This window comes from Ciconia boyciana, chromosome 6 (assembly GCF_034638445.1).
Source record: "Ciconia boyciana chromosome 6, ASM3463844v1, whole genome shotgun sequence".
In the NCBI taxonomy this organism is placed as follows: Eukaryota; Metazoa; Chordata; class Aves; order Ciconiiformes; family Ciconiidae; genus Ciconia; species Ciconia boyciana.
Window position 1 is genome coordinate 69,358,950 of NC_132939.1, and position 17,692 is coordinate 69,376,641.

At 48.5% G+C, this 17,692-nt stretch overlaps 1 protein-coding gene across 1 annotated transcript; it reads left to right on the forward strand.

Annotated features, from left to right (window-relative positions):
• Positions 1-615: 615 nt before the first annotated feature.
• DNAAF2 (dynein axonemal assembly factor 2) lies at positions 616-16,887 on the forward strand. Its single transcript, XM_072866008.1, has 3 exons — positions 616-2,279; positions 12,677-12,823; positions 15,035-16,887. The coding sequence occupies exons 1-3, from the start codon at positions 627-629 to the stop codon at positions 15,605-15,607; spliced, it is 2,373 nt and encodes a 790-aa protein (XP_072722109.1). The 5' UTR covers positions 616-626; the 3' UTR covers positions 15,608-16,887.
• Positions 16,888-17,692: the final 805 nt, after the last annotated feature.

Consider the following 17,692-nt stretch of genomic DNA (forward strand, 5'->3'; position numbering starts at 1 on the left):
TCGAGGAAACTAAGCGAGAACCTGCCCCAGCCACCTGCGGGCATCGAGACCAGGGGCCCGGGCTGGTGCTACCCAAAGTGCCCAAGTCAGGGGTAGAACAGACAGGGGACCCCCTGCTTTGTTTCACAGACCCCTTCCTGCCGTGCTGGCATCCACATGAGCGTGGCTCAGGAGGGAGAGGAGGACAGTGGGGTGCAGGCTCTGGAGGGGCCATTGGGCTGGGGATGGAAGCTGGGTACAAGGGGTGGGAGCTGAACTGCCGAGGGTCTAAACCCAAACCGCAGGAGAGACTGTGCCAGCACTTCTGCGTGCGTTCCCTGACCCTCTGCCAGATGTGGGACGGGGGAGTGTGAGCCTTGCAGAGGGATGACGGGGAGACGGTGGAGACCCACCCCTGTGGAAGACAGGGGCGAGGGCTGAGAGCCAGCACGAAGCCACCGAGGAGAAAGGAGGGGACGGGCTCTCAAGTGGGGAGGAATCGGACTCTGGGGGAGACCACGAGGGGAGGGTCCGCCATCTTGTTTGGCGTCTCCATAGCAACTGGCCGGAGGGGGGGGGGGGGTCGGGCGGCGCCATCTTGTTTGGCGTCTCCACAGCAACGAGAGCGGCCGGGCCGGGCCGGAGCCATGGCGGGCGCGGGGCGGCTGGAGGAGCTGGAGCTCAGCGCCGAGGAGGCGGAGCGGCTCCAGCGGGCCTTCCGCGACGAGCAGTTCCGGGCGCTCTTCGCCGAGTACGCGGCGGAGCTGGCCGACCCGGAGCAGCGGCGGCTGTACGAGGAGGAGGTGGCGGCCCTGGAGCGGGAACGCGGCGTGGAGGTGCGCTTCGTCCACCCGGCGGCGGGCTACGTGCTGCGCACCAGCCAGGCCGGCTCCCGCCGCTGCTACCTCAACGTCTGCAGCAACCCGCACGTCGGGGCGCCGCAGGCCCGCGCCGAGCCCGGCGGCCACCGCTGGGCCCTGCCCTACAGCCTGGCGCCGGGCCGCGAGGAGCTGGGCCGCGGCGGCCGCCGCCGCCTGGTCTACGACGTGGTCTTCCACCCGGCGGCGCTCCGCCTGGCCGCCCGCAGCGCCCGCTTCCGCCGCCTGCTCAGCGACACGGCGCTGGAGGCCGTGGAGCGCCACTGCGCCGTGCAGCTCGACCGCGCCAACGCCGCCGTCCTCCGCGGCACCAAGTACAAGGGCGTCCCGCAGGCGCCCGTCATCCGCACCCCGCTGCCCGGCGGCGCCCCGCCGCCGCCCGCCGCCGGCGACTCCCCGCTGCCGCCCTCGCCCTTCCCCTTCCCGCCCGCCGCCCCCCCGGCGGCCCGGCCCGCCGGCCCCACCACGCCGCGCTGGAGCATCCGGCACCGCTCCTACGTGGACCTGCAGGACTACCGGTGCTGCCGCGACGCGGCGCCCAGCCCGGTGCCGCGGGAGCTGGTGGTGACGGTGGAGCTGCCGCTGCTGCGCTCCGCCGCCCAGGCCGCGCTGGAGATCCGCGGCCGGGAGCTGCGCCTCGACTCGCAGCGTCCCGCCTACCGCCTCCGCCTCCGCCTCCCCTACGACGTGGACGAGGACCGCGGGCGGGCCGCCTTCGACAAGGCCCAGCGGCAGCTCCTGGTCACGCTGCCCGTGGTGCCGCGGCCCGGCCCGCAGGAACCGCTGGGCCCGGGCGGGGAGGGGCTGGAGGAGGCCGCTGGACCCGGTGCGGAGGGGCTGGGCGAGCCGCCGGCGGCTGAGGCGGGCGGCGGCGCGGCTCCTCCCCCGGGCCCCGGCGGCGCGGCCCGGAGCACGTGCGGCGGCGGGGAGCCCGCCCAGCGCCCCGCGCCGCCGCCCCGCTCCGGCGCCGCTTCCCCCGCTCCGAGCGCCAGCCCCGAGCCGGCCGCGCCCGGCGGGGAGGCCCCTCCGTGCCCTCCCGAGCACCCGGCCCCGCCGGCCGCAGAGGGCAGCCCCGGCGAGATGGCTCTTCCCCGGGGCTCCGGCAGCCCCGAGGCCGCCGTGTGCCCTCCCTTCCAGTGCCGGCAGGATGAGGCCTCCCTCAGCCTGCTCCTGCATGTGCCCGGCATCCGGCCCCAGAGCCTCAGCGGGGACGTGGGCACGAACCACTACAGCCTGCGCTTCTCCAGTGACGCTGGCGCCTATGCCCTCTTCTTGCAGTTTCCTCCCGCAAACAGCCTGGCGTCCCCCGAGACCAGCGTTAGCGTGTCTGCCCACAACGCTGCTGTCGGGCTCGCCAAGGCCCCCGGGAGCACCGGGCTCTGGGAGAAGTTCTGCTTCGGCCTTGACGCCTCTGCTCTGCAGGTAACGGCTTCAAAATGGCAGGGTTGGTGTGTCACGCTCCCCAGAGTGCCACCGCTTCGCTGCGGTGTGTGACTTCTGCTGTTTGGATTCGTTTATGAATGATGTCTCAGGGAGCTGTTAGGTTATCGGTCTGAGTTCAGGAGAAGTTGGGAGTGACGGAAACTGCTTCCCTCAGAGAGCTGTTACCGGATGTAAGTGGAATGACCTAATTAGCGCTAGGCTTGTACGAGCAGTGTGAAGGTCACGTCACGGAGCTGACATCTTCGTCCTTGGAATTGAAATGACTTCTGCCTCCTGCGCTGATTTTTTTCTAAGGGAAATTCTGATGATGGGTGAAAACGGAGCCTGTCCAATGTCCTTCACGTTAGCCTTTAAGGCTAAATTGCTCGTGCAGCCTATTCACATGAAGAAAGGAGATGTTTATGATGCACCAGACGTACACGCACATGCATACAGCGTCATGAAATGCAGACGTGTGAGTGGCGTGTGCCTGTGTCTGTGTTTGAGGACAGAAATCCCACTTACAGCCGCAGGAACACCTGTTTGTTCAAACAGAGTAGTACAGCAAACCGCAGCTGTGGACTGCTGCCAATTGCTATTTTGCTGGGCTAGTTCTTAATCTTTTCACCAGTCTGAATATGGTTCTAGTTGAGATGTTTTATTATTTTATGGGTCGTTAGGCAGCGATGCTGCCTGTGGTGGGAGGAGGTTGGCGTGCCTGCTGAGAGCTAGCAGCGTCCCCGCAAAGGGATGCTCAGCACTCTTGCTGTCAAGAAGCATTCACACAAGTTTTGTGGAGAACTACGTTATTCTGTAAGCTCAGAGCTTCAAACAATTTATCATGAGCAGGGATTAAGGCTGCACAATTCTTGTGTAACCTTTCAGCCATGTGATTTTGAGTTTGTCTTTATTTTAGAACAATAACATCCTTTGCAGGTTGGATCACGTACCATGGGAGTGCACGTCCAGAAAACTGGCAGGCTTAAAGTATATCCGCTGGGATGGTGCCTTGGAGTATCTGAATTGCTCCATCCCTACAATTAGAAAATACTGCTGGATTCCAAAAGATATTTATCCAATTAGCATATGTGCAGCTGCATCTTCACATTGTATTTCCCATTTAGCAGGCAGCGTACACTTCCTGTAATAGCAACTCCTCTGAAGGAGGAGCTGATCATTTTGGATAAGTATCGAAGATGACGAATTTATTGAGAACCACCTACACGGAACTGTTTGCAGTGCATTTCCTTTGCTTTTACCGGACCAGGAGCCTGCAAGTCTGTGCAAGTGGGGCCACGAAACATTCGGCGCTACTCTTAATTGGTGTGATCAAGTACTGGGTGCCGATGCGATGTCAAATAAGCCATCGTGCAAACTGCTGCCTGTTTTCTGCATAGGTACAGGAGGCATGGGGTAGGAACTACAGGTGCTTATCTGCTTTCTCAGATAGTCCGAATATCCATCTCTTTCCTCACGCACCGTGGTGCGTGTCCCTGTGCTTGCTTGTTTTATGGCATGCAGGCCTAAATGCAGGTTTTGAGGGAAAACGACAGCTTTCGTTGACTCTATGTGGGGATATAGCTGAAAATTCAGTTCAGGAACAGGAAATTCTGCTGCACTATCTCTTTAGGACTGTGATTGATGGACATGTCTGCATGCTTTGATCTCGGTCTAATGATTGAAAGTGTTTGGTATGTGCAGTCGTTGTTATGATTGAGGGAACATCTTTTGATTGAAAGTTGTTAAAAGGGCATGCAGTGATGGGATTTTGGTCAATATTACATTTTTGTGAGTTAAAAAATCTTTGAATGCGCTGAATTTATTATATGTTGCAACATGTTTTGGGTGAAGGAGGAGGAGGAGGAGGAGATTTGGCTTTAGTCATAGGCCTCCCAGCCATTCAGTCATGTAGCAGGCTAAAAAAGATTGATTTCTTCTGGGGTCCTTTTGGATACTGGGCCTGCAAATTGAAGCAGCTGAAATAGTCTGAAGTCATTTGTTCTGTTTGCCTTTTTTTAACTGTGCTATTTCCCAAAAGTGCCTGTGCCAGTGCTGATAGCTGCACTCACTGAGAGTGAAGTGAGAAAAATTAATATTTAATTAGAGCTACTATTATATGCTGTCTTCTGTCCATTAACTATTTGCTCGTGGTAGCTTCTCTTCTACTTATGTTGATTTCTTCAATTTGTCTGCTGTCATCTCTGGTGTTTTTCTGCTTTGAATCTCTTTCTGTAAATCAGAGCTACGGTTCTTGCATTGACATCTGCAAGGAGTTACATCAGTCACAGAAGAGTGTTTTAGGAACGCACACAGTAGCAGCGCCCTGCTTAATCACTTCAGGGAGCTTTCGGTGGCCTAGGTGAGCAGGAATTTTATCCTGCACCTCCCAGTCACGCTGCTGTCTGCTTGTTTGTAATCTCTTCCCCCACAGTAGTATTGCCAGAGGATAGTGCACAGCAAAAGAAGAGGCTGGTGTTTTTTTACAGATAGGAAATTCCTATTCCTCTGTCTTCTGGGAAGTTGCTTCTTACTGGAGACCAAGGGTTTCTGTGTTGTTTCAGGGAACAGATTCCTCGCTGGGTTAGATACTTCAGAAATCTGCCCAACTCGGCGATGGCTTGTGCCACAGTGGCTGTTACAGTACCCCGTTGGGCGGCCTGCGTAATTGTTTCCCATTAACTTGCCGAACAGCCAGGAAAATGTGTTACGATAATTGTTCACCGCATGAGCAGAACGCATCTCGTCGGCAGCCCCGTCCCTGGACTGTGATGTAGTGCAGCGCGTATCGCTTGATTTTGATTGCCTGTGCGCCTCTGCCCAGATCAACACGAATGGTTAACGGTGCCGGTAATTGCACAGCCCTGCCTTGCGTGCTTGTGATGTTCTTGTTATCGCACTGGCCTCTCTTCTTGTTGGAAATTGGTCTGATACAGCTATTGGTAGAAGAATGAGTTGAGCCTGTCCTTAGGACACCATTCTTGAAACAGAATTTCAAGGACTGGTTTTCCTTTTGTAGTCAGATACGTTTGAATCCCCGTGCTGAAAGACGATATATTTAGAGCTCAGTTTCCATAGATGCTGAGCAGTCTGAATTCCCACCCCAGCAAGTGCTTATTTTGAGCAAGTCTTTACAGTGCAACAGTCCTCCCCGGGCTTTAACTGTGTCATTGCAAGTATTCCTTCATTTGGTAGCTCTTGATGTTGTTTTCATTTTACCCCTTTCCCATACAATAGATAGTGAGCTCTCTGCTGACTCTGAGCCCTAACTTCTTATCAGCGGTTGCAGCCATTGCTTCTCTTTCTCTCCGAGTAGTTTCGCTCCTTGGCTAACCCTAACATTCACACACTTGTTATGGTGAGCAGAAATCCTATAAAAATAAATATCCTCTAACTTTGGACTTCATGGACCAGGGTCACATACTTCAGGGGTTTAAAAGTAATCTTTTGTCACTGGCCTCGTGCTCAATCACTGTACCAGAGACCACGGAGCGTTGATCTTCCTGCAGGGCTCGCTCCAGGCCCTGTTTTTCCAGGGGGAATAGAGACCCATGACCTGAGGAAGTTTCCTTCACTGTCTGCTCTTTGCCTCGAAGGACCAGCTGTGGGCTGTGCTCCTGCCATTACTCTTTATCCCAGTTCATCCACTAATGCCTTCTACGTTTCTCACTTCCATTTGTTTAAATCCTGGGAGCTCAAGCTTAGGCAACTCCTGCATTGGAGAGTTCTTCCTTCATTTTAAGACAACAGAGCCCAGGAAGTAAAGGATGAAAAAGAATGGTTGAGAGTTAAATGACCATTAATACAATTTGTAAGCCTGCCAGGCAAGGTTTCTGAGAACAACATGTCCCAGAATGTCCTGGTTTACGTCAGAGCTGGAGTTGGGCAACTAATGAAATCATGCCTTCGTAAAGCACCCTCTTCTAATGTTTGGTCTCCTGGGGTTAAATGCTCGATTCTTAACAGAAATAAAAACCATTTTTCTGGTGGGTGTATCTGAACTGCTGAGACTTGGAGGCTCAGTTATACTAGCATGTGAAACGCATTTGGTAGATAATTAATTCTGCCTGCAGTTTTTGGGTTGTGTGTGCTCATTTTCATGTGATTAGAAAAAGATTGGTTAAAGTAATAATTCCCTTTCATGCTGATCCACGCCCTTCCTGCCCTTCTCAGTGGACTGAAATGACTTTGTTCAGAGCATGTCTGCTCACTCTCCTGGTCAGCGCTTCCCTCCTGGGGTCCCCCTCGCTGGGGAGGGAACCGCTGCAGTCAGTCCATCCCTTTTATAACAAAAGCCCATGTTCTGTTATGGAGAATATTAAGATTTAACTCACGTAAACCCCCACGGGGCTCCAGGGGACAGCAGGGAGCAGTGTCTCCTCTGCTTTACTGTGCATCGAGATTATGGTTTTTTAACATTTACAGTATGCAAAATATTATACTAAACATTCCTGATTAGTTCATGGTTTGAACAAAGCATGAGTTACGCTGTTTGTGAGGATACTTAACATCGGTATCTAAAGGGGAATTGCATAGCGATAAGAAAGCTTTAACTTCTATGTGAATGTTGATGGAGAATGTTTTACATGGGCGTGTTACTGAGCGTAAAACAAGGTGGGTGATTTTTCTGCTTGGCACAGCCACCAGCGCCTTGTGAAGGAGATTCTTTCGAAGCTCTTGTTGCTTTTTCCTTCAGAAAGCAGCCGGTAAATAACGCTGAAGCCCTGTGACCTCTGCTCGCTGCACACACCGACTGCACGTGGTGTTTTCCAACCCCTGGACTTAAGTCTGCTTTGGCAACAGGTATGCTGCGGGGCAGCTCCTCCAAGACAAACACCCGCTATGACCTGTTTACACAAAAAAAAAGCCATGGGAACAATATTATTTTTAGTTGTCTTTACAACAGAGGGACTGCCAGTCTTTGTAATTAATCCTCTTGTTATCTAATTGAACACAGTATTTGTCTTGTATGTGTTGTCAGGTCTTTTGTGCCCAGACAGATCCTGTGCTCTCCAGCCATGCTGGACACGCGCCTGGCGTGGGGCTGCCGAGAGGCCACGTATTCCCTGGAAAAGAAGTCATCTGTGGGTGGCAGAGCGACGTTGCTCCCAGCACTGAGAGCATGCGGAAAGGGCCGTGGGCCAGATGTGCTGCCCTGGGCACGCTGCCTGGTGTCACGGTGGGGCTGTCCTTGTGCTCGGTGATCTCAGAATGAGTGCTTCTGTGGATAAATGTGTTTCTTGGTTTGAGAGTCAACCAAGCATGAAACCTAGAGAGCTGTGTTGGGAAGTGTAGGATACATTGATGTTTTAAGCCTATGCCACCTTTCAGGGAGAAATCTGTAGCGGAGAGCTGAATGGATGCTGCGGTACGCTCACGAATCCAAACAGAGGTGCTGGATCTCAGCCGGCTGGGACAGTCCAGCTAGCTGTACTGCTGCATCTAGGTTTTGCCCTTATTTCCAAGCTATCTTGAGTTGTGTTACATGCTTTCTTTGAACACTTCAGTCAGGGTTATAACTTTCAACTTCCGAGTTACTATAAAGAGTTAATGTAATAGTTAGGGGTCACTTCTTAGAAGACGATGTTAGAAACTGGGACTGTTGTGCTCTAATCCTACAAAAGTTTATTTTTGGTTCAGTTAATTCTGTGCTCAGCATTTCAGGACTCTTGGCAAGTTTTTTGGGAGGTCAGAGGAGGACAGAAAAGGAGAACAGAACAAACTTATTGTTTTATTTTTTTTCAAAGTAATCTCTTTCCCAAACGACATTGAGAAACATAATTAGTTTGCTTCTGCTATAAAACAAATTACTAAATAGAATCATAGAATCACAGAATGGTTTGGGTTGGAAGGGACCTTAAAGATCATCTAGTTCCAACCCCCCTGCCATGGGCAGGGACACCTTCCACCAGACCAGGTTGCTCAGAGCCCCATCCAGCCTGGCCTTGAACACTTCCAGGGATGGGGCATCCACAGCTTCTCTGGGCAACCTGTGCCAGTGCCTCACCACCCTCAGAGGGAAGAATTTCTTCCTTTAATCTAAATCTCCCCTCTTTCTGTTTAAAGCCATGACCCCTTGTCCTATCACTACACACCCTTGTAAAAAGTCCCTCTCCAGCTTTCCTGTAGCCCCCCTTTAAGTCCTGGCAGGCTGCTATAAGGTCTCCCCGCAGCCTTCTCTTCTCCAGGCTGAACAACCCCAACTCTCAGCCTGGCCTCAGGGCAGAGGTGCTCCAGCCCTCGGATCACCTGCGTGGCCTCCTCTGGACCCGCTCCAGCAGGTCCACGTCTTTGCTGTGCTGAGGACCCCAGAGCTGGACGCAGCACTGCAGGGGGGGTCTCACCAGAGCGGAGCCCAGGGGCAGAACCCCCTCCCTCGCCCTGCTGGCCACGCTTCTTGTGATGCAGGCCTTTAATTGGTAGATGCATTATGGGAATAATGTACTTAGACAAAACAGTTAAGTCAGGAAACATTATTAACCTACTGATTAAGCTCTGTTTAATCTTTGCAGTCATGAATACCTTATAAAAGTTTTCACCCTCAGTACAGGTACTTTCCTTCAGCAAAGCTTTGAGCTTCAAATTCTCACGTCGAGCTGGTTTGCAAGGGGACCCTACAAACCTAGAGGCCAGGAGATCCCTAGATCCAAGTCCCTTTTCATATTGGCATCAGCTTCTCATTACAGAAGACATGCAAATAATTTAAGCCTGAAATCTGTCCCGCTTTTAAAACTGTTGCATCCTGTGTGGGAGGTAACCCTGGATGGTAACTGGCTACGAGTTTGGATAAAGCAATGCAGAACAAACTATTTGAGTGCTAAGGGCAGCCGTGGGGGCACCGGCTTTGTGCTGTGTCTGCCGGTGTTGCGGCCGCTGCCGCTATGCGCTATCAGTGCTGTGCGATACAAGGACGGTTTGGAATGATGAAATGTTCTAGAAACCAAAGTCATTCCTGCTAACGTTTATGTTAATTTGGTCTCAGTTTAGTCACAGGGAAAAACGAATGTGTACCAAACAGCAGATGACAGTATGTGCAGGGAAAAACAAATTTACTTCTAAGTTGCTAAGAGAGTATCATAAATATCAGAAAATAAACTGTTTAAACTGAAGAATTATTTTACAGGGTCATTGAAATCATCTGCAGATGGTTGTCCTTTGCTGCTCTTCCAAGCCAGAGCAAACAGGCTTTAAAATAAATTCCTGAATCATTTTTTGCCAAGGTCTGTGCTTTGATAACATCTGCAGTAATATAAATGCTTCAGTGTATACTCACCGTGAATGCAAAGTCTGAATTACAGTCCCTGGCTGTCTGAGCAGGCTAATGATAATCATTATATTGATAACAAACAGCATTGCTTGTGTGTACAGCACAAGGTCCGTGATTTATGGCAGGCCGCTGGGTAGTGCTGTGATGAAGTTTTAAGTACTTACTTGAAATGTAAGTGTAGTGCTCTGGGAATACCGTGTCGAGCTGGTCTGAAACCTGGTCAAATTGGTTTGTAGTAATTAGTCAAAATGGTAGGAACGTTGTCACAAGCAGTTGCTTTTTATCCTCCTGTAAAGTACTGATCAATAGACCTTCCATTCAGTTTTTCTTTTTTAACAGTATTTTCTGTGAAGAAAATAAATTATTTAGCTTTTAATCAGGGGAAAAAACCTTCAGAAAGATTTATTGGGTTTGCTGCCAAAGTGCAAAGTCATCTTTGCATTGAGGATGAATGGCTGTTGCTCTCTTCTTGTAGCCACGGCTGACGCGCAGCGCTGGCACTTGCATCCCTGACCTGGGGAGGCAGTTTCTATACAGAGCTTTCAAGCTCAAGCTCTCCTAAGGGTCCTCCCGGTTTTCTTCGTTGTATCTCTGCTTTGGTGCGTGTAAACTGTTTCCTGCTATTTCAGAAATACCTCCATGAAGCCGTTCCTGTGTTTCGTGCGATGCCGGGCGCTGAGCCCCACTGCAGAGTGCTGCCTTCGCTGCTGTTTCACCACGGCGCTGACTTCGAGGCAATGGCTCTGCAGCGTCTGCAAGTGACCCTGTGGTTAAAGTCGCTTCAGACAAAGCGATCTATGCAATATTTAGACCTAACAGAAAACTTTTCATTACCTGTTGGCTTTTCAAGCATCTCCTTTCCCGATTCCTGTACCTGTGATTTCTTTTTATTGTTACGCTGCTTATGGACATGAGCAAGGTCAGGTACCAACTTTGTTGAGAGCACAAATGCACAGTAAGAGAGTCCTGTCACAAAAGGCTTTGTCTAACTAGACAAAACAAATGCAGGTTCAGAGGAAAAAAAAATTATTTTCCTCATTTTATATAGGAAAAATGGAGGCAAAGAGATTTGCTCACAGTCTCAGTAGTCCAGGAGAGAGAATCAAAGGAAGATTGCTGAGCCCCAAAACCCACGGTAGTTATTTTCCCAAACGGGGTGTTGAGATGTGGAGATGTTGTTGCAGGTATTTTGGAGGAAAAACAGTAACAAACACTGGCCTCTTTTAGGAAAATGTTCTTGCTCTTAAAATGAAAACATGGAGTGGAAAGGAGTGGAGGTGTCAGCTCAGGGTGAATTACTGGCAGGTGACTTAAGTTTCTCAGCTGGGGGAGGAAAGTCGTCGTGCTGGAGCAGAGGGTGCTTTGCTGCACTTTCCTTCGAAGCGACGGCAGGATACCAGGATGGGCTGAACCGCCATCGCACTCGGCAGTGTGCCGAAAACCCCGCAGAAGGGAAGTTGAGCGGTTCTGGCTGTGATGCGTGGGCAAAGCGATACATTCCCACCTCCGCAAGTATCTCCTGTGCTGCCCAAGGCCTTGCCAGCGATCTAGTTCATGAGCTTGTGGGAGTTTCAGCGCTGCATGGGTTTTGCATCTATGCTCCCTCCCTTGTTTCTTTACTCTGATGCCTTCTCTTCAACTCTGCAGAATATTTCTGCAAGCCTAAAGCACTGGCAGGGTCGCTCTCTGGCAGGCAAGAAAGGACGTAACACGAGGGAATAAGCACTTATAGGCTTTGCACACAAAAATGCAAGAAGTAGGTATGTTACTCGAGGGTTTTCTGTCAGGGCAACCCTGCTGTAGTTTAATCTTTCCACAAACTGTCTCAGCATCCCATGTTGGACGTTTGCCTGGATTGTAATCTTTCTGGATAGAAAATGAATTCAGTCCTCTGGTTTTGAAAACCAGCAATAGGTGTGTTATGACTTTTCATATTGTGATCTTTAATTTAAATAGTGAAAAAATACTATGCTGTTTTATTTTTCCCATACAGATTTTTTTTTTTTAAGATGACCGTTAAATTTTGTACCTTAGACACAGTGCGGCATCTGGCTGTGCATAAGGCTACATCCACAGGGGGCCAAAAATGTGCAGAATTGCCTTTTTGCTTCTCAGTCCGCAAGATGTCAGTGATAATTGAATTTAACTTTCATTGGGATGACAAGAGGGTAGAACTGGACCGAGACATTTAAAAGTATGACTTAAAGTAGAAGGTTTGCAACTTTTCCCTGCTATTTACAATGAACTGTGTAATTGGTAAACAGGAAAGGTAATTCACAGAACGTAAGAATAGTCCTCCAGGTTAGACCATTTTTATTGTGCCCACGTCCGTCCTTACCTGCGGCCTACAGCAGATGATTTAGGAAGAACATGAGGACAGGGAAGCTCTGCAGTTCTTATGAAACAGCCCCTCCAGGATGTATTTTAGGACCTTTAATTACCTGTAACCGATTTAAATCTTTAAACGTGTAGCAATGTGTTTCACATTGTTTGTGAACCTGCATATTAACAGCCTCAAAACATGTCCCAGACTGTCGTCTTTAACTGTGGATACCTCTCTGTTTCTTCCAACTGGTGTTTACGCTTGCCTTAATGGAGATCTGAGAAGCCTCCGTGGCTGCATGTGAAACGGATATAGCCATGCACGTTTCATAGCCTTTGCTTTAGAAGGTCTGATCTTGAAGCCCGAGGGTTCAAAGATCCTGCAATGACAGTCCAAGGAGGTGTTTGCATTTTCCTAAAGTAAGACACTGAAACAAATCCATAAAGGCGTAACACATTCCTGATGTGAAGAGAGGTGACGGCGGCAGAACAATGCTGGTGCAAACCATTCCTCAGAGGGAGTCTAAATCTATCTGTCACATCTCGAAAGACAGAAAACATATGTTTCTTTTATCTTTATGTATGATGCAGAGCCGTACTTTAAATCGAAATGAGCTAAGCACTGGTCTTCAGTTCATTTCACCTCATCGCTTCCGAATGTCTGACTTAGGATTTCTCTATTGAGACATGAGTGTGCTGTGAAACTTGTGTTGTGAATCAGCGTCCTGGCTTGCTTTGGAGTGAGTTTCTTGCTCCAATACCGCTGAAGTATAGTATGAAAAGAACATAACCTGCTCTTTCTTTTCTTTAGGAAAGATCGTTTGTCAGTGAAGAAAACGTTGATGGATTTCTAGGCACTGTTTTATGCCCTTCCCTTTGCTCCCAATCAGCACTGGAAAGTCAGCCATTAATTGAAGTGCTTGATGTTACTGAGGACAGAATTCAAATCAGGTTGAAGGTAAGGATCTCTCTGGCAGTAGCACATATTGCTGACTGATTGATGTATGTTAGCAAGATTGTATCAAATCTGACTGAAACACCTTTGTTCCTGTTTTGTCTTGATATAGCAGGGAAAACCGTGGAGCAGGGTGTATTTGCGAGTATGAGTGTCAGTTTTTAGAAACATAGGTTCATGTTTGTGCCATTTAATGTGAGCAAGGGATTGAAAACTCCTGTGTTTCATTGGGAAGATGGAGAACTGCAATACAATCATTAAAGACAGTGCTTTCTCCTTGCAGGAATACAGCATGGCACGCACACACTAAACCTCTCACTGGTATTAAAAGAAAAAAATTACCAAGTAACTACCTAGTATCCCTCATTCAGAGGGACCCTAAGTGCTTTCAGGTCAGAGCTGATGACAATGTGCTGCAAACAGATCATCGCAGATGTCATCAGAACAAAACCGGAATAAAGAAGTGAATAATCCACATCCTTCAAATACCCAAAAGTTTGGGTTCACGTACTGGAGCCCAGGGTTAAAGCATGCCGTCTTTTGCACAGACACCTTTCCAGGTGTTCAGAAGTGAACTTAACCTGGGAGGATGTGGGGTCAGGAGGGAGTGGAGAGGCAAAGAACCTGGCTGCTGGGAGCGGGGATCGGAAAGGGCTCCTTAGGATGGACAGAGGCTGCTCAGTCCTGGCCACTGCTTCACTCCCTCTGCCTTGTCACACAGACAGAGAAAACCTTGAGGATTTTGTCTGTGAAGAATTGGGTCTCATTATCTTTATTCGGTCCAAGTGTTCGAATACTTGGTTGTTTCCTGTTGTGTAGATAATTAAACGTGGGACGATTCATCTTAAATGCTGGTCTCAAATTCACTGCTTGTAATGTTTAAGGTCTCATTCAGGCTACCCTTCTTCCTCAGTCACCCTGTCTATATAAAGGATGCAAGGTGGTCTGTTTCTGAGGTCTGCCACAGGATTAAAATGACCTCCCTTTGCAAAATAGGAGATGGACAGATGAAGAAAACAAAACCTTAGTTTTGTAAAGAGGAAAATGTGAGGTAAAACCCCAAACCGACTGGGATTTCTTGGTAGACGCTGCATCAGAAATCCATTTAAAACTTTTCTTAAAGGAAACATGGAAAGGTAATATGCAGGGACGATCAGGTTACTTCTGTGGCCATAAACTGGAGACTGCAGATAAAGTTAATGTGTAGACAGCTTCTTGGAAGGCAAGTTCAGATGAAGCATGTGATCTCTGGAACTACGCTGGAGGACCGAGGAGTTTACGGTAAAGATAGTGGCTCCAGCATTACCTGACAGGCTTAACTTTTGTAGCTAGTGTGGACTGTACATAAAAATTTAGAATTCAGGTTGTTGGAGGGCAAATGTGGATGTTTTGGTACCTGAGAAAGGGAAGCTAAGATATCTTAAATTACTCACGCATTCATGTGGGAGAATCATCCAGTGCTGAGAAGGACTTACTAGTGTTTCTTTTGTTTCTTGCTGGAGTGAGCAGTGGTTTTGGGGTCAGAGAGGGCTGGGTGCATGAGAGCGCGACTCAGTCTTTGAATCCGTGAATCCAGCTGCTCCTGGACAGATGCCCACCTGATCCTGACTGTCCACTGATAGGGACATACGAGTTACCAGCTATTTTTTTGCTAAAGCAGCCAATAGCTAATGGTGAAATTGGGTAACTGCTATTTAGACAGCACTACGTCTCAAAGTTCATACCCTCCTGAGGCAAACCGCAGCGACTCCTGGATTAACTCACTTAGGCCGATTGAGAAAGGCAGCTCACTTACCAGTTACACCTTTCACATACAACAGGACGGTAATTTTCCTAATTGCAAGGTTCAAACACACTTCTTGCAATGAGAGTTTAGATCCCCTGGCTGATATTGTGGCCCCTGAGTTCTAGAAAAGAACAGCCCAGGGTGTGGTGAGTCGGCGGTCTTCCCTGCTGTTAATTGCAACAGAGGCCGTGGCCACTTGGCAGCGGCCCAGCAGCATTTCCTATTGCAGAGGAAACCCTCGGGAGGCAAACAACCTCCCTGCCACTCATTCCCACGCGTGGTACAAGATCAGGAAAACCTCAGCACCGTACTGACTCGGCTTTCTGGAAGTAGACGTTGGAGAAACAGGTGTCTTGGCCTGTCTTTACAGCAGTTTTGTGTGCCCAGTCTGTTCCAACTCTAAAACAATTCATTTATTTTCTCAACAGCCGCAGGAAGCAGTCTGTTCTGAACGTGCTGGAAAAGAACAAACGCTTAGCAGCTCAGGAGGAGATCTCGCTGAAAAGACAAACGGCGACTACCCCCAAACAAAGGCAGAAACAAACTGTACTGCAGCTGACACAGTCGAAGGAGAACGTGCTACAGAAACCAGCAAAACTTCCATGCCTTTTGCGACAGCTGAAACAATAGGAAAAGTAGGTTGTAGTTCACACCATTGTTTGCAGCATGAACCTTCTGACACCAGTTCAGCGATTCCTGGCGAATCTAGGAGAAAGGAACCAGATTTAGAAAGTGCTGTCACAGTAGGAGAAACGGCCGTGGCCACAGACTCTGAAAAACAAGCGGGCCTTCTGCTGGAGGGGCAGGCGAAAGCAGAAGGGGATGAAGCGGCTGCGCCCGCAGGGTCGGCACAGGGGAGCCAGCGCAGCTCGGACAGCAGACCAGCCTCCCCGGTTCTCCATGAAGTGAACGCGCAGGATGGGAGCGTGCAGATCGTTAGGGATCACGTAACACGCTGCCCGGTTGCGTTTCAGAATTTTTTGCTGTATGAATTGGACTAGTTTAATTATTTTAGGATTTCCTTCTGTTGTTTGAGGCTTACTGTGACTTCCACGTGCTGGTTTGTGACTTCAGGGCTAAGAGCAGAAAACAGGTTCTTACTGAAACTGTTTTGTTTACCTGTCAACTTAGAATAAGTATGTTGTTAGTCATTTTTGCAGTTAACGGGTCTGAGTTTTCTGATCACATGTATGGGCTCAAATAGTTTTACTTACAAGAAAGATGCAGGTGAAGGTGGAAGAAAATGCATCTTTATTGTTTGTATAACTTTCTTAGTCCCTTGCCACATTACAGGGAGTATTTGTATAGATCCTTTTTCTAATGGCTCCCTTGGGAATTGCTGTGTTTAGTCCACCTAGAAATGAGCAGTATTCATCATTTTTCAAACCTTTCATTTTGTGATAACTGCAGGATTAGACTTTAGCAATCAATTGAAATTTCTAATTACATGGAGAAGTTCTAATTAGTCTCCTAGAAATAATCAACATTTATACCATGTATTCCATCCTAGTACAGTATTTCAGAACACAGCATCCAAACATACCCGTCTATCAACCGAACAAATTCAGTTGCACAATAAAAACACCCTCTCTTGTTGCACGTCTGCTACTAAGTATTTACAATTTGTAAAATGGATTCACTTTATCCAGGTTAATTTACTTTTCAAAAACAGTTCCCCGTGAGCTTCAGCGTGCTGTTTGCTGGGTCATCTCTCTAAAGTGCGATAAGCAAAAGAAGGTATCTAATAATAATAAACTTTCAGTTCCCTTTCTCACTGCTTCTGAAATAACTTATTTTGAGTTGTACAAGACACAAATGTGCTTTAGAAGAAAGTTAAATTTGACTTCTTTCACAGCTGCTCTGGGATTACTCTTACATTTCTATGTTAAATGCGAATGCTTAGAGTGGGGGTATGTGGTGTAAGCTTTACTTCTATAAGTTCAGCGGAAGCCACAGCTGCCGAAAGCATCTGCCCTACCCTCTACGCCAGCGCAGCACTGACCCAGCTGAAGGAGGGCAAGAGGTTTGCCGGGTTAAGTTTAGCCCCGACCAGCTCTGTCACAGTTGCACAGCTCCTTGTGGGAGGTATCGAAGGGCTGAGGCACAGGCACGGCTTTTTCAGCATCAGCTCTGACTTTGTGAAAACTATGAAAATGGAGCAAGTACCAAAGCTGGTACAAAATTGTGGCAGTTAAATTGCACCTGGGAAAAAAAAAAGCAGCATCTTGCGGTCAAAAATAAACATCTGCATACTACCTGGAGTATTTTACAAAACTTGTCTCTCTCTCAAATGAACATTTAACCCATATATTCACAACCCATAAAGTAGGTGACAAATGGTGGTAAAAGGAAAGCCTGGCTACATGCCCTTCTGTTCATAAGTGTTGTAGCCAGAGTCCTAACAGCACCAACCCCATTTTCTCTAATTAAAAAAAAGCTTTTTTTTCTCTCCAAATCTCTCAGCATAAAATCTACCTCTAAATATCGCGTGTCTGTCACCTTAGCACAGCGTTTCCTTTCTCCAACATACTTCTCCCTTCTACAAAAAAGCTGCTTATGTGCTGCTGCTACCAGTTGTGCTTCACAGTGGAGTGCCATTAAAGCAGCCGCACCGCTAGACTTAACACAGCGAGGAAGCGTCCGATGTTAACGACCGGCTCTGCTCTCTCCCGTTCATGGCTTTCGGCTCCAGTTCAGCATGTTTCCATTACAAAGCAATATTTTTTACTGGTCACTTTACACAGCTGACTAATTTGAAAGCAAACTTCTTTTTTTTTATCCAAACAAAAGAGGTATTGTGCCCCACATTTGTTACTCTATTCTGCCTCAATTAGTGAGTATCATTAAAAATTTAATGAAGTTAAATGCACACTACTAGAGCAGGTGATGGCATGTGTTCAGCCCTCTGGATTAAAGAAAAGACACCCCCCCGCCCCGGTCCTGACTTTCTTTCTGGCAACACGAGATGACATCATCTTTTTGTGAGAATCAAGAACTTCTCTGGTATTACAAAACAACTGAATTTTATTTTAGCAGAACTAAAAAAATTGTATATTTATAATCTACATTGTAGTAAAAACAATGAT